This window comes from Dipodomys merriami, unplaced genomic scaffold (assembly GCF_024711535.1).
Source record: "Dipodomys merriami isolate MVZ:Mamm:240054 unplaced genomic scaffold, mDipMer1.0.p SCAF_3357, whole genome shotgun sequence".
Lineage (NCBI taxonomy): Eukaryota > Metazoa > Chordata > Mammalia > Rodentia > Heteromyidae > Dipodomys > Dipodomys merriami.
In genome coordinates, this window is record NW_027204890.1 from 1 (window position 1) to 15,951 (window position 15,951).

At 51.2% G+C, this 15,951-nt stretch overlaps 1 protein-coding gene across 1 annotated transcript; it reads right to left on the reverse strand.

Annotated features, from left to right (window-relative positions):
- Nucleotides 1-9: 9 nt before the first annotated feature.
- Nucleotides 10-15,633, reverse strand: LOC138803158 (breast carcinoma-amplified sequence 1-like; the record flags this gene model as incomplete). Its single annotated transcript, XM_069986981.1, has 4 exons — nt 15,516-15,633; nt 10,165-10,247; nt 7,664-7,742; nt 10-147 (listed from the first exon to the last, which is right to left on the reverse strand). Coding segments are annotated over exons 2-4 (295 nt in total), but the record flags the coding sequence as incomplete, so codon positions are not given.
- Nucleotides 15,634-15,951: the final 318 nt, after the last annotated feature.

A 15,951-nucleotide genomic window follows, 5' to 3' on the forward strand; every position in this document is an offset into this window, starting at 1 on the left:
AGAAAAAACGCGATTTAGCAGCTGGTGCCTGGGGCTTGGCCGCCTGCCCGAGATTCTTTCCGCCGGCCCCGGCCACAGCGTCCACCTCCTGGGCCTCGCGGGGAGAGGCAGCCGCTTTGTCCTCCCGAATGCCGATGCCCAAGTCCACTGCAACACAAGCACAGACAGAGGCCAGTCACCAGGCCGGGGAACCCCAGGGCCACAGCGGACCCCAGGGCGCGCTGCGCCCAGCGCACAAGCCAGGGCGACAGCTTCCCCGTTCTGATCTCCTTGGGAGAGGTGGTGATGGGGGGAGACATGGTCCCCAAAAGCCACTTGGCTGCCAGACCCTGAGGACAGACCCTGTCCTAAACCCGAAATCACAACGGGAGGGCTAAGAGAGCAACCACAGCTTCGGTGCTTCAGTGTGAGAGCATTAGCCTGGCAGATAAATCGTCCTGGGGTTGCTAATCGGAGCCACTCCTGGGACTTTTGCTAAACTTATTATTGACTCAATTACTTATGCTTGGATTCACAAGCCAAATCTGTTTGTGTTTTTTTTAAACACTATAATTTTATTGTTATTATTAAGGTATTGTACAGAGGGGTTGCCATTTCTGTCGATTGGTTTTACTTAGAATGTTTAAAATCATAATTATAAAGGTGATGTTTTCATAACCCTGGCGGCCCCACTGGGTGGTGGCTAACACAGAGGTCCAAACACAGACAAAGAGCAGTGTCTGGAGATCCAGGAAGTAGGAACCTAATGTGTCATTTGAACTTCTGGATCCAGCCTGAAGGTGAACTCAAACATGACACCAAACAATAATTACCCATCCTCTCCTTATGCTGGTTTAAATGGAGCAGATGTTTAGGGAGTGACCTGGAGAGAGTCTCAGAGAACTGGTCAGTACCTGTCTCTCTAGTGGAGTCAGTAGGTATGAACTCCCCCAGGGAACGCCTCTAGATTCTTCTACCCAGTCTAACAAGTATTTAGGAAGGAGGGGAAAGAGCAGAGAGATAAATACAGGAAAGGGACTGTGTGGAAATAAGACTCATTTACCAACATTTTGTCTTATCAGTAGAAACATCCACATGGAAAGAGAGACCGTAGCCACCTGACACCGTAGTCAAAGCAGATCAACTGAGTGCTAAAACAGATGCACACCCAGGCCTGCAAGGTGCGCTATGTGAGGAGAGCACACTCCTCCAATCTGTGTGAGGAAGCTTTGCAGTTCTGTCTGACAGACTCTTACAAAGATGGTGATGGTTAGCTGGGTATTGACATTCACACTGTAATCTTAGCTACTCAGGAGGCTAAGATCTGAGATTGAGGTTGGAAATCAGCCCAAACAGAAAAGTCCATGAGATTTTTTTTATCTCTAAAAAAAACCACGAAAAGGCTGAAAGTGGAGCTGTGGCTCAAGTGGTAGAATGCTAGCCTTAAGTGTAAAAGCTCAGGGACAGTCCCTGGCCCTGAGTTCAAGCCCTAGGACAAGCAAAAAAGAAAAAAGAAAAAACAAAACAAAATCAGAAAGAAAAAAAAGAAGATAATCAAGCTAGCATGTGAAGCCCTGAATTCAAGCCCTAGTACCAGCCAGTACACACATGTGCACATGTGCGTGCATACGTGCACATATATACACACTCACAGACTGCAGTGACATAATGAACATTTTTTTTTGTCGGTCATAGGGCTTGAATTCTGGGCCTGGGCACTGTCCTCAGTTCTTCAGCTCAAGACTAGCGCTCTACCACTTGAGCCACAGCTCCACTTCTGGTTTTCTGGTGGCTTATTGAAGATAAGAGTCTCACGGCCTTTCCTGCCCAGACTGGCTTTGAACCACAATCCTCAGATCTCAGCCTCCTGATTAGCTAGGATTATAGGCATGAGCCACCAGCGCCTGGTGACATAATTTTTTAAATAGTGTAGTGTATTGGCTATTGATCTCTCACTGTGAGTAATTTATCAATTGAACGTTATCCTAAGGATGCCTGCACAGGAGCCAGCCCAGTACAGAGAGGCTTTGTACTGTCTACAATTTCTGGTAGCCCTTAGGTGTTTGGGGTTTGACCCTCATGGACGAGGGAAGGTCACTGGCAGAGATCCCAGGGCAGAGCCTTGCAAGTACTTAACAAAGATGGCAGACACAGCCATCCTGCGGTCGATTCCGGTTAAGATCTTATTATCTGAATTCTCCCACTTCTGAAGGCTGAGAAGGAAGCAGAAATGGCTCATCATGATCTTATCTGCAAACAGAACTCCACTTAGGAAAATGTTCCTCACAGCCCTACTTCCTATGTAACTGGCTTGTGTGTTGGTATCCTGGCCTGCAGGATAAAGGATGCCTCCCATTGCCAAGAGAGATCGTGCACCTTACCAGAATGACAGGACTTTGGAGAATTATATGGATTCATGCTTATGAGCATCTCAGATCAGATCCAGGGCCATTGTAAGATCAAGATCTGACTATGCTAAGACAGTTCGTGGAAGATGAAGGGAAGAAGTTCTTCAAAAGAGAGTTTTCTTTGACTATCAAAGGGTTGGGAAGGGCCCTTGGGAAAACCAAGGAGGCCACCCAAAGCTTGCCAGGAGGACCCATGACTGGAGTCAAGTGACACTTCAAACAGCTGTGGCTTTCTGTGTTGTGCAGATGAATTTGTTGTTTTTAAAGTCTGGGAGTCAGGATCCTCATGGCTTGGAGGGAGAGGCTAGATTTGAACATTTCACTGAATGATCACATTTCATGGTTGTCATTTCAATACCAAAAAAAAAAAAAAAAAAGCTAGGATGGTTTGGCCAAGAAATTCTAGCCTGAATGAAAGAGTGGTTTTGGGGGCGTCGGGGAGGAATTCTGATTACCAGCTGGGTCTGGACACTTAACAATGAAAACACTGGGTGCCAAAGGAATTTAAACAGAAGGTAAGAGCTAACCCTGTGCTGTCCAGAGAACACCTCCTAAACTAAAGGCAGCTGTGGTCATCAGTCATTGTGGGGTAAAACTGTGACATGCCCTCCTCTTCACTCATGCCTCCAAAATCCTGGTGATCACCACGTCAATTCAGGTGTAAAACTAGCAGTTGCTCCAATAGGAACACATATTATCCCTCAAAGACACATCTGCTACCTGATTTTCTCTTGGGTTTGTATTCCTCAATTGGATATGAATATGCATGTAGCCTATGAGGGCTACCAGAAGTGACTGATCTCTCATAATGTTTTTCCTTCTCTGCCTCTCTTCTCCCCCATGTTGCAAGACATCATTTCAAACTAGATGTGGCTTATCAAACTTGGCACATACAAATGTGTACAGATGTAGAGGCCAGGCAGGCATACATGAAGGATTTTTTTTTTTTTTTGTCAGTCATGGGGCCTGAACTCTGGGCCTGGTCGCTGTCCTTCAGCATTCCAGCTTAAGGTTAGCACTCTATCACTTGAGCCACAGTGCCACTTCTGGCTTTTTCTGCTTATGTGGTGCTGAGGAATCGAACCCAGGACCTCACGCATGCAAGGCAAGCACTCTACCACCGAGCCACCTTCCCAGCCCCAGGATTTTTAAATAATCCTAAAATCAGGCTGTCATTGAAGTAGCTCATCGTCTGCCCTGGGATTCCTACAGCAAGTCACACCTGGAGCTGTGTGAAGACATTGTGTGAAGACTGCCACACGCTGGTCTCTCTGTCCTCACACTTGGTGGCACTAGAATCTCCCAGAGGGCTGCAGAGGCTGGAGCTGGCCCGATCCTTGCAGGGGTGGCGAGGCCTAGTCGGGCACAGGAAGCCTGAGAAATCATGTGTACGATATGCGTGAGACATGTCCGCTTCTATGCTTCCTGTCCACTGCCCACGGCCGTCTGCCTGTACTGGTAACTTTGTACAACCCCCAAATGATGTTAAAAATATCCAGATGGAGCCGGGCACTCATGCCTGTAATCTCAGCTACTCAGGATGCTGAGATATGAGGATCTCAATTCCAAGTCAGCCTGGGCAGGAGTCAATGAGACTCTTTATCTCAACTTAACTCTCTATCTCTAAAAAGCCAGGAGAGGAGCAGTGGCTCAAGTGATAGAACACAAAACCTCAGGGACAGCACCCAGACCCAAATTCAAGCCCCAGGACTGGCGCGCACACACACACACACACACACACACACACACACACACACACACACACACACACACACACACACACACACACACACACACACACACACACACACACACACACACACACACACACACACACACACACACAAATCCAGATGGCCTTTGGCAGAGAGAAAGGCTCCCCCATCCCTTCACGGGCCTGGTTCTTATCTCTGGGTCTTGACAATAATGCAGGCAGGTGAACATGGCCCGCAGGGACTTCTTTCCTAGTTTTGGAAACAGTTTTGTTTCTTGTTTAAAGAGTAAACAGATGCTGTGATGCACATCTATAATACAGACTCCTGGAGGCTGGGGCAAGGAGGGACCTGAGTTCAAGGCTAGCCTGAGGAATAGAGCAAAGCCCCTTCCCCCCTGCAAAAACAACAAAAAACCCAATACAAACATCAAGAACATAGCCCTGCAGTCAAACATGGAGCAACTGGGCAGCAGCGTCTGGAGCCTTTGCACTCTATCAGGGAGTGCTGATTTCTAGCATTGTTCGTGAGCTCAAGTGTCAACCAACACCGGTGAAGGCTGCCACTTTCACATCAATAGTTGGGCTTTGATCAAGTATCAACTTTCAATTTGACTAAAATAACTCCACTTACACATATTTACTTTTTGTGTGTGTGCGAGTCCTGGGGCTTGAACTCAGGGCCTGGTCTCTGTCCTTGAGCTTTTGTGCTCAAGGCTAGTACTTAGCTCTGGAGCCCACGGCTTCACTTTCAGGTAAGAGTCCCACAGACGTTCCTGCTTGGGCTGGCTTTGAACTGTGATCCTCAGGTCTCAGCCTCCTGAGTAAGATTATAGGCCTGAGCCACCAGAGCCTGGTTCATATTTACTTTTTAAGAAAGCAAACCAGGCATTTCCTCCTTTTAGGAAACATCGAATAGATACCAGAGGAAGATATCAATTTTAGAAACTTCTCATCCACGTGAGCAAAGGCATTGTTCGGTTGCTGAGAAACCATGTGTCTACAGATCAATCCTGTCAGCCTCCGCCATCCCTAAGCGAGAGGACCGAGCAATTGTTTTATCTCAAGAGGCTCATGCGGCTCATGCTCCAGCAGGCAATCAAAGCAAGAGAAAAATGGGGCACTTAAGGCACAAAATGAAGGTTTAGGCAGAAATACTCAGATGGGGAAAATCTGGCCAGAGGCTCCACAAGGAAGAGCCACCAAGGGTGGGCAGGGGGGACAGGCCCTGTCCCGGTGCTGGCCCTGACTCCTCTCACCTCGCTCACGCTGAGAAGGGCTGTCGTTGAGCTCCCTCTCAGAGGCTTGGACTACCAGATTCCTTGCGGAGGTGACGCAGAGAGCGAGCGGCAGTGCTGGGATCCGCAGCCAGGCTGGGCAGACTCCCACAATCAAGGGCACTGCTGTCTCAGAGAAACGCACATTTTGTCTTTCCGTTCTGAAGGTCGCCAGTGAAAACCAGGCTGCTTTTAGAAGCTCTAGAGGAAAACCCTTCTTCCTCAACTTCTCCGGCACCCAGAGGTCACCTGCACTCCTTGGCTTGTGGGTCCCCTGCCTCCAAGTTCAAGGCAGCTGCAGAGCCTCTTTAGATATGTCCATCCGTCTGTCCGTCTGTCTGTCTGTCTGTCTGTCTCTCTGTCATCTTCTCCCATTAGATCTTCTTTTCCTGCTGTGCCCTCCCTCCTCACTCCTTGTAAGGATCCTGGGGGTTGTGCTGGTGCGCTTGGTAATCCCAGATGGCCTCTCCCTCACAAGGCCCTTCATCTCAAGTCCAGAGTGTGCTCCCGCCGGGTACGGTGACACGGTGGTCACAGGCCGATGTCATCCTAGCAGAAGGGACGTTGCTCCTGCCCTGCAGGCCCTGCCTCTCATGCCCTGGGAGAGCCAGTGTGCTCCCTGGGGTGGAAGCTGTCTGCGGAGGTGCTGACTGCGGGACGGATGGCTGCTTCTGGGTTTGGGGAGCAGGACACCAGCACAGCACACCCACAGACACTCAGCATGCCTGTGACAGTACAATGGCCCAAATAGGGTTCTCTGAGCATATCCTTACTGAGATCTTACTTTTCCCCTACCCCCCTTTTTTGGTGCCAATACTGGGGCTTGAACCCAGGTCTTGGCACTGTCCCATAGCTGTTTCCCCTCAAGGCTAGCACTCTATCTCTTGAGCCACAGTTCTACTTTTGTTTTCTTCTTCTTTTTTTTGTTGGTAAGTTAGATAAGAGTCTCAGGGCCTTTCCTGTGCAGGCTGGCTTTGAACCACAACCCTCAGATAACAGCTTCCTGGTAGCCAGCATTACAGATGTGAGCCAGTGGTGCCTGGCTGCCCGGTCCCTCCTGGCCCACACCTGCCTCTTCCAGCCTGGTGCCAGGGTGGAGGTCTGTGTGAGGGCGCAGAGACCGGTGACCTTTCTCGGCAGCATGGATGGTTTCCCGGAAGCACCGTTCTGTTACCGACGAACAAAATGTGCATGGCATCTCATGGGCATGGTGCTCACACCGCTTGGTGCGAATCCGTGCCATGCCTCTCCTCAGGGAGTGACTTTCGTGACAAAGCAAAGTTGAAAATGTTTCTCCTGAGGTGACTGAAATCGTCTGCTGCCTTGGGCTTTCTCGCTTTGCTTTTTTTTCAGGTGACAAAGGGGAGCCATGGTTGTCATTCGCCGGTCTTACCGGATGGAGGATTGGCCAGTCCCTGGGGGCTGTGGCATCTCCGTGGCTAACACCTGATTAAATGGGGGCATTGCAGTCTCCTTCCAGGATGAGGGGTTGCACCTGGCGCTGAGGGGGTACAGTCCCTGCCTGTCCTGTCCTGTCCCTCCAACTGTGTCATTGTGGGCCACTCGGCCACAGGAGATCTCGCCTTCCTCCACTCTTCACCAGGGTCTACAGGTGGACAGCCCCACAAGGAGCCCCCCAACCCCGTACCCAGCAGAAGGGGACAAGCTCCACTGCGGGGCAGGGTCCACCCTGATCTCAGTCAGTGTCAGCAACGTGTCCCATGAAGCCACCGTGTAACACAGCCAGCACCTGGAGATCCAGGACTCTAAGCTAGACTCCAAACTCTCTGAAGTGTTCCTGGGGCTTTCCTCTCAGCTCACGCAGACTCCCCTGTTCTTCATGCAGACAAGATGGACACTGTTACAAGCTGAACCAGGTCCTAATTCCTGGGAGTGGGGCTTTATTTGAGAATAATCACGTGAGGTCCTAAGGAGGACCCTAACGTGTGTATGTATGTGTGTGTGTGTGTGTGTGTGTGCGCGCGCGCGCGCACACGCGCGTGTGTAGGGCACAAGGACCCGGAGCAGACCTCCCTGGGGGGAAGAGGGCCACTCCCAAGTATGGACAGAAAGCAGGTCCTCCCTCCCCACCTCAGGGGGAGCCAGCCCTGCCACATCTGGATTCGGAGCCTGTGGCTCCAGTGTTGTGAGCCAATCAGCTTCTGTGGTTTACAGTGTCAGGGAACAAATAGAGAGCTTCCCAGATGAGCCCGCAGGTGGCTTGGCCCTTCCCCTCTGCCTGTCCCCTTCCCAGGCCTGAGCCCCTCTCAGCCCAGCGGGGTGCCTACCTTCATCGTAGTGCTGAACTGTGTGAGTAGACAGGACCACTCCAACGCCGTTTTGATCACAGCCCCCGTCCCACGTGACCTGCAACAGAACCAGTGGCGTTACCGGGCAGGCCTCTGGGGAAAGAACTCAAGGCTACATGGGTGCCACTGGAAATTCAACCGAACTAAAAGGCTATGTTTCTGGGAACCACCCAGCTTGCTATCTTGCCTCAGAATGCACAGCACCCACGCCTGGGCTGGCCTCTGTCATCGCCCAGGTGACCTGAAGCGGAGGGGATGGGCACAGCCACAGCCAGGCCCTGCCCCCCTCCCGTGGAACAGATGGGATGCTGAGGATGGAAGCGGGCATGGTGTGGAGCAAGAATTTCCTGTGCTGAACTTCCTCCACAGCTGTGTGGGCTGAACCTCACCCAGATGTCTCCCACACACGCAAAACCGTCATCCACGCCCCAAGTCCACATACTTGCCAAATGCAGCAAGTTTATTGGGGTGTGTATATGGGTGTGTGCACATTGCATGCAAGCACATACATGCATGCAGATGTGTGCATGGGTATACTCACATGCATGTATGAGCACATATGTATATGTATATGCATGCCCACAAATTTGCATGTATGCACATGTGTGTGCACATTTGCACATGTGTGCATGTGTAATGTGCATGTATGTGTACACAGGTGCTTCTGTTCAATACTCCATCTTTGTGGTCGTGATCTTTATCTAGGTTTAAGGCACTACCTGAATTATTATTATTATTATTATTATTATTATTATTATTATTGTCAGTTGTGGGTCTTGAACTCTGGCCCTGGGCGCTGTCCCTCAGCTCTTTAGCTCAAGATGAGCACTCTACCACTTGATCCACAGCCTCATTTCCAGTTTTCTGGTGGTTCATTGGGGATAAGAGTCTCATGGACTTTATTGTCCCGGGCTGGCTTTGAACTGCAATCCTCAGATCTCAGCCTCCTGAGTAGCTAGGATTACAGGTGTGAGCCACTAGCACCCAGCTTCATTTTCTTTTAGAACTAGACAATGTTTGAAAATAGAGCGATTTTATGAATGCTGTTTCCAATTCTAAGTGACAAACGAGACGTGTTTGTTGGCTGCTGCCAGTGCCCGTCAGGCAGCCCTGGGCCTCCATTTCTCCATGGCAGAGCCTCCTGGTATACTCTGCCTCTTTCTGCCTGGCTCCTGGGGGCTGCTCTGGGGGTTAATCTGGGGACCTTGCTCTTGGCCACAGGCTATGCTCTCTGTTGGTCTCAGGTGGGGCTTAGCAGCAGCAAAGCATCCAGGAAAGGCTAGCTTGCAGTCAGAGTTGAGGTCCACTGTGCAGGCCTTTGCATTGGAGTTCTGCAATTCCAGCCTTCTCTCCTGAGCAGGGTCTTCTGCTGAGTGCCCCGCACCAGCCCCTGCGCCCTTCTTCTGCAGGATTTCCATGTCTGCACTAGTCCACGTCTTCAGCTGAGTGGATGGGGGCGGACCTGATTTCTGCTTTCTGGATGTAGGAGCTCCAAAAGGTGTCTGGGTGGCTTTGGCCTCTGTTCTTCTGGGGACAGAACCCAGGGCCTTGTGCTCTGCCATGGCCACACCCCGAGCCATGGCCTTGCTCCGAGGGTAGTCTTCCTTCAGCCAGACTGTGCGTTCTACCAGCCAGGACGTGAGCATCCGTGTCCACCCTCACTTCCCCACAGATGGAGTGTCATTGGTCTACAGGGTAGCTCAGGTCCCACAGGGTGGGAGGTTCCCAGGGGTCCCCCACGTCAGCTGAGATCTCCAGTCACTGATGAGAACCTGGGGTTCTCATTCTTGACAGGATGGACATTTGGGGCAGTGAAGTCTTTTCCCACAGGGGCCTCCTGTGTGTTCAGAAGCAGCCCTGTGCGCTCCATGTCAGAGCCGGCTCCCCTGCGCCCACTCCACACACCCCCAGGAGCAGCGATGGGTAAAATCTACCACCAGATCACTCCTGAGGGCAGGCTTCAGACCATCTTCCAGGGATGACTTGGGAAGACCATCTCTGCAATGTCTGCTTTCAGGCCAGGCCAGCCTCAGACCTGCGTTTTTAGTTAGCTCCTTAGATGATGTCAGAGGTCTTGTTTTTGTTTTTGTTTTTGGTGCTGGTCCTGGGGCTTGAACTCAGGGCCCGTGCGCTGTTCCTGAGCTCTTTTTGCTCAAGGCTAGTGCTCTACCACTTAAGCCTACCTCCAGCTTTTTTGGGTAGTTAATTGGAAATAAGGGTCTTACAGACTTTCCTGCCTTGGCTGGCTTTGAACACTGTAATCCTCAGATGTCAGCCTCCTGAATAGCTAGGATTACAGGCATGAGCCACGATTACAGGCGTGAGCCACCGGCAACTGGTTGGGTCCAACTGTTTTATCAAGCCACAGTGACATCAGCCCCACCCCCACGCCTTCCTCTGTGTGAGCAGTGAGCAGACCCTGACCTCTCTTCCTCTGGCTCTACCCATTAGCAATGTCCCAGTGACTCCATCTCCTCTACCTTGTGAATGTGAGTGTCGGCTTCTGATTCATTCTCCTGCTCTTCAACTCTTTGTGGCACACTCATTTGGTTACCCATCGTTCCTGTAATAGAGACAAGGAGGGAAAGAAATCAAAACCCAACCCAACCCAAAGTGTCACAGTCATGGTGGAAGCTACGGTGCACACCCCCTCCCCCACCTGCCCCGCCCCCATATCCAGGTTAGAGCACTTTGCTTAGATTGGTTATAGGAAGGCAGAGGTGTGCCCTTAGGCCCTCCCCTGCCATATAAGGTCAAGGTAGCCTAATTTCCAGCTGCATATCGTGGCTGGTAGAAAATATTTATCATCATTCAAATGAACAGTTTGTTATTTTTATTTTGTGGTGTGTGTGCTGGTACTGGGGCTGGAACTCAGGGCCTGGTGCTCTTGCTTGTTTTCTTCTTGTGCTGTATCACTTGAGCTACTTCTTCACTTCTGGCATTTTGCTGGTTAATTGGAGATTAGTGACTGTCTGCCAGGGCTGGTGTCTCACTGTGATCCTCAGATCTCAGGCTTTTGAGTCGCTAGGATTATAGGCACAAGTTACCAGCACTTGACTGTGTTTATAAACGTTCTCAATTTCTATTATCAAACACTTAAGGTAGCTTCTCAGAAACAGGGTGGAGGGGACCGAAAGATGGGGAATCCAGTCTGTCCTTTGCAGATGTTACTTAGAATCAGGTCACACCACTTTCACCAACAATTATGCAGTACTTGTGAAATCCCTCCTGTCCATTCAACAATATATATATTTTTTAAAGAGCAGGATTTATATGGAACAAAAGCAAGGGATTACTGCCACCTCTTGGTAGACAGGTATAACTACAACATAGATGATTTCGTTGGGTCTGCCAAGCTGTGTTGAAATGACTGGGCAGGTTGAAAGGGGTGTTTTGATGGTTGGCAATTAAACCTCAGCTCACACTTGAAAGAGACTGGCACATCTTCCAATGCTCACAACATACTGCAACCAATAGAGCAATAAGGGCAAACCTCGGCTGATAGGTCTGGAGAGCTCAATGCAGCAGCCCACCTCCAATCTGCGGATAAGGTAATTTTTAAGATAACCTTGTTTAACTGAGAAAAAAACTAATTTTTGTGGTTGAATGTGGTGGCTCACACCTGCAATCCTAACCTAGGAAGGCTAAGATCAGGAAAATCATGGTAAAAAGTATACAAGATCCCTTCTCAACCAATAAAAAGCTGGGTACAAGTTGGGCATTGCTGGCTTGCATCTATAATTCTAGCTACTCAGAAAGCTGAGATTTGGAAGATCATGGCCCAAAGGCAGTCTGAGCAGAAAAGTCTGAGAGACTCTATCTCTAAACTTGCCAGCGAAAAGCAAGGATGGAGGCATGGTTCACGTGGTAGAGTGGCAGCCACGCAAATAAGCCAAGCAAGTGCAAGGTCCTGAGTTCAAACCCTGGTACCACTAAGTTAAAAACAAATCAGAACTAGGTGCAGTAGTATATGTTTGTCATCCAGGCTGTGGAGGGACGCACACACCGGAGACTCAATAGTCCTCGCCAGCCCAGATGAAAGCAAGACACTAATGGGAAAAAATGGAAGAAAATGAAAAGGACTGGTGGTGTGGTTTAAGTGGTAGAGCACCTGCCTAATAAGTGTGAAGGCCTAAATTCAAACCCTGTATTACAAAATGAAAGGTAAAGAGAAAATTGCCAGCCTTTATTTTAGTCTCCTTTTCCTAAATGAATGGAGGGAGGGGGAGAGAGAGAGAGAGAGAGAGAGGGAGAGAGAGAGAGAGAGAGAGAGAGAGAGAGAGAGAGAGAGAGAGAGAGAGAGAGAGAGAGAGAGAGAGAGAGAGAGAGAGAGAGAGAGAGAGAGAGAGAGAGAGACCTAGGACTTGAATTTAGGATCTGGGTGCTGTCTCTGAATTTTTTCACTTAAGGCTAGTGGTCTACCACTCAAGCCACAGGTGTACTTCTGGCTTTTTGGTAGTTAATTGGAGATAAGAGTCTCACAGACTTTCCTGTTAGGACTGACTTTGAACCATTATCCTTATGTCTCAGCCTACTGAGTATTTATTTAGTATTTAGTATTTAGTGTGAGCCACTGGTGCCTGGCTGGCATTAGTTTTGCTTTCAAAATCTTATTTGGCATTAAACACACTGTTACCTAGTGGTAAAGGTTTAAGTCCCTTCCCCTCCCTCCTCTGTTGTAGTTTTGCTATTGCAGTCTGAGCAGATCAACACACATTCTGTGTGAGGCAATGGGGAATCCATTTTTTACCCTCGCTTCTGCTGTATAAATCATGCCACAGTTTTCTTTGGTATTTGCATGGAACCCAGGAGCACATAGAATATAAGATATTTATTGCATGCCTGTCTTACCATAAGAAATTAAAAGTACAGGAGCATCGTGTGATCTAGGGTAGAGATGAAAAATCGGCCACTGATAATTGCACTCACTCAAAGGTGTGGTGTGAGTCAGTGAATAATGCTAGCTATTCCCAATACTATTTATTTCTCTTAGGAATGTGTGGTCTCATGAGCTCTATCCTCTGATTGGTGTGTGAGCGTGTCAGTCTGGCTGTTGCCCTAGCAACTGTCTCTTTGACACCAGTTGACAGGTAACAGCGGGCCCTCCTCTGAGAGCCTGAGCACACAGTGTGGAGAATCTGAAACTTCTCTGCCAGCAGGCAGCCAAGTGACTGCTGGGTGGGTGGAAGGGACAGGCCAAGGAAGGGCAGGATGGTGACAGAATGAGTCATCGAGTCAACAGAAACACCTTCGATCAATGCATCGGAATGTGGACAGATGATGAGCGTGTGCACCACCCAGCCGAGGGCAAAGCCACTAGGGCGATGTGGGCACCCCGGCACAGCCAGCCCCCTGCTCCAGCCCTGGAGGACACATCGTATGTGGATGACAACGGACTCGCTCTGCGGGCCCTGTCCCCGTCCAGCTCCCTGTCAGCCTCAGGGCACCAGGCACAGAAGAGCAGGCTGCTGATGGCACCCAGCAAGCCAGGGGCAGAAATGCTGCCCCTCACGGTGCTGCTCACCCCCTGGGCCCCGGGATGGGACTCCAGGAGTCCCGGGGGAAGGGGCTGGCACTGTGTCTTGGTTATGTGTATGTCATTGTTGCCTAAGCAGATGTGCAGCTCGCTCTCTTAGTCCGAGCTATGAGCAGATCACAGGAAATGGTGTTCCCTCTGCACCTGTGGGGCAGGGGTGGGCACGGAGTCCTCCCTCAGGGGGCAGGCCAGGTACAGTGTGAGGCGGGACACGGGTGCTTCCCCGCTGTCTACCCTCATCCTGCCCTGGCCCTAGCTGCTGCTTGTATCATCCTCCGCTGTCCCGAAGCCCCCCGATCCCTGATTCCACAGAGGAACCTGAGGCTCGGGTGGGCGGTGTCTCCCCTCCCCTGATCCCATGAGGCTGTACCTTGTTTTCCTTGCTCCCCATTTCTCGATGGAATTATTTGAAAAGCAGCAGTCAAAGCCGTGGGGAGATGGAGCTCGGATTTGAACCCAGGTCCCTGGGATTCAGCACTGATCTTACGTACTTCATGGCTACCCATTCTGTGCCAGTCCCTTTGCCAAAATCGAGGGACTCAGAAGACTCAAATCAAACCACAGCAGGAGCTAAGAGTCTCATCCTCCCTTCCTGGGGTCCAGTCTCCCTGGGTAGCCGTTATCCTTGACTAGCTGGGACGGAGGGCCTTTTAGAACCACTGCTTCCTAAAACACATTCCCCTTTTCTCAAAAGAATATTCTCTGGAGGCTGGGCGTGGTGGTAATGCTAGCACTGAGGAAGCAGAGGAAAAAGGTTCAGGAGTTTGAAGCCAGCCTGTGCCACACAGAGAGACCCAGGCTCCAAAGAATAAAGAAACAACGTGCCTGTCAAACCTGCTCCCCAGGGGCTGAGCACTCTTCGCCAGGCAGAATCCGCTGCGACATAGGACATTGGTTTGTCCTGCTTCTCTCACTTAAATGATGGGAGCAGACCCTCTCCTGGCTTTTATGTAGGAGAGCTATGTGCTGCAGGACCCGGGCTAAGATGAGATCAAACTTAACTCTGCAGTTAGTCTTCTTTTTACTGCAGGGATTGGCATTTGTCTCTTGTGTTGAGCTGTTGCTGGGGTTTGAACTTCAGACCTTCACTTGCTTAGCCGGCTGCCTTGCTCGGCTGGTACTGTTTGGGCCACACCTCCAGCCCAGCTGGTTATCTATTTGGAAGATGGGAAGGTCACAGACTTTGCTGCCTGGGCTGGCTTAGAACTTCAGTCCTCCAGATCTCAGCCTCCTGAATGGCTGGGATTACAGGGGTGAGTCACCAGCACATGGCTCATAAGCCATGTCTTACCCTTACTTTCTCATTTAGAAATCTGCCTTAAAAATAGAACTTGACGGGGCTGGGAAGGTGGCTCAGTGGTAGAGCGCTTGCCTTGCATGCTCAAGGCCCTGGGTTCGGTTCCTCAGCACCACATAAGCAAAAAGAAAAAAGCCGGAAGTGGCACTATGACTCAAGTGGTAGAGCGCTAGCCTTGAGCTGAAGAGCTGAGGGACAGCCTTTCATTTGGGGAGCCTTTGCACCCCTTTTTCCCATCCTGCCTGGATCCCATAGCCTCCTTTCTAGAAACCGGAACCAGCTCTCTGCCTCCCCTACCCAGCCTCATTCTTGATTGTGAACTTGATAGGATGATGACAAGGAGGAAGCCACAGCTGAAGTGACAGCACCGAGGGTTCATTCAAGGGTGTCCTCTGAGTCCTTTGGTTTCAGTGCTGTTACTGGGCTCACGGAGGCCCAGGGGGTGAAGGAGTCCGCGGAAGGGGTGGGGGCTGCAGCTGGGGAGGGGGCTGAGAGAGGAGGGACTTGTGCTCTGGCTCTCTCAGGGTGGTGTTTCTGAGGCCGAGCAGCTGAGATCTGAACCCAGCCCCTGCCTCTTGGATGGGAGCATCCAGTCCTCTTCCCTGTCCCCCACACCCCGCACTTTAGGGACCCACTCAGAGTCTGTCTGGCTACAGGATGGATGACCACAGGGGTCCCCAGCTCCTCACCTTCACCATTAGTTCTCCTCCCCACCTAACACCTGCAACAAGGCTCCAAGGTTCCAGGCTGGTAGGAGCGGGTCATGTCTGGTTCTCTGACCGTACCCAGCCCTGTCCGATGAGCACTCCCGGGGGAACTGAGACTTCCGGGAAGTGCCATCTTTGAGATGGTGAAACTGAGTCCCGCCCCCCAACTCAAGGCCACAGTGGGTAAGTGTCAGAGCTCGAGTCAAGCTGAACTCTGGCCCCAGCCTCTCTATTCCAACCCCTCCCTCCCCAGCCCCTCCAGCCGAGCCTGGACAGTCTGGAAGCAGTTACCTGGTGGCGTGTCTTCGGCGCCCCGGTGTCCCTGCAGCTGCTCCTGCTCTGAGTCCTGTGACTGCAGCTGCTGTGGCCAGTGCTGGGCTGTGAGCTGAGTCCAGCTCCTGCCCGTGCTTCCTTGTCCAGGAGCGCTGAATACACACAGCAGGGCAAACAGCCTGGGTGGAGCCGGCCCCCTCCCTGGCCAGCCCGGTGGAGGCCAAGTCTCTTCCTGGAGTCAGCTGTGCTGGCCTCCCCATAAAACAGAACCCCTGAATTCCCTCACATCCCCACCTCCCGACGCCCCGGGCATTCTGGCTGGAGCCCTTCACCCTCCCAAGGAGGCCCGAGGCGGCCAGGTGCACCTGGGTCCTCGTTCCCTTCCCCTCGCTCCCACAGTCGCCATCAGAGCAGGGAGAACGCGTTCGTGAGACTAGCCTGCCTCCCTTTCACC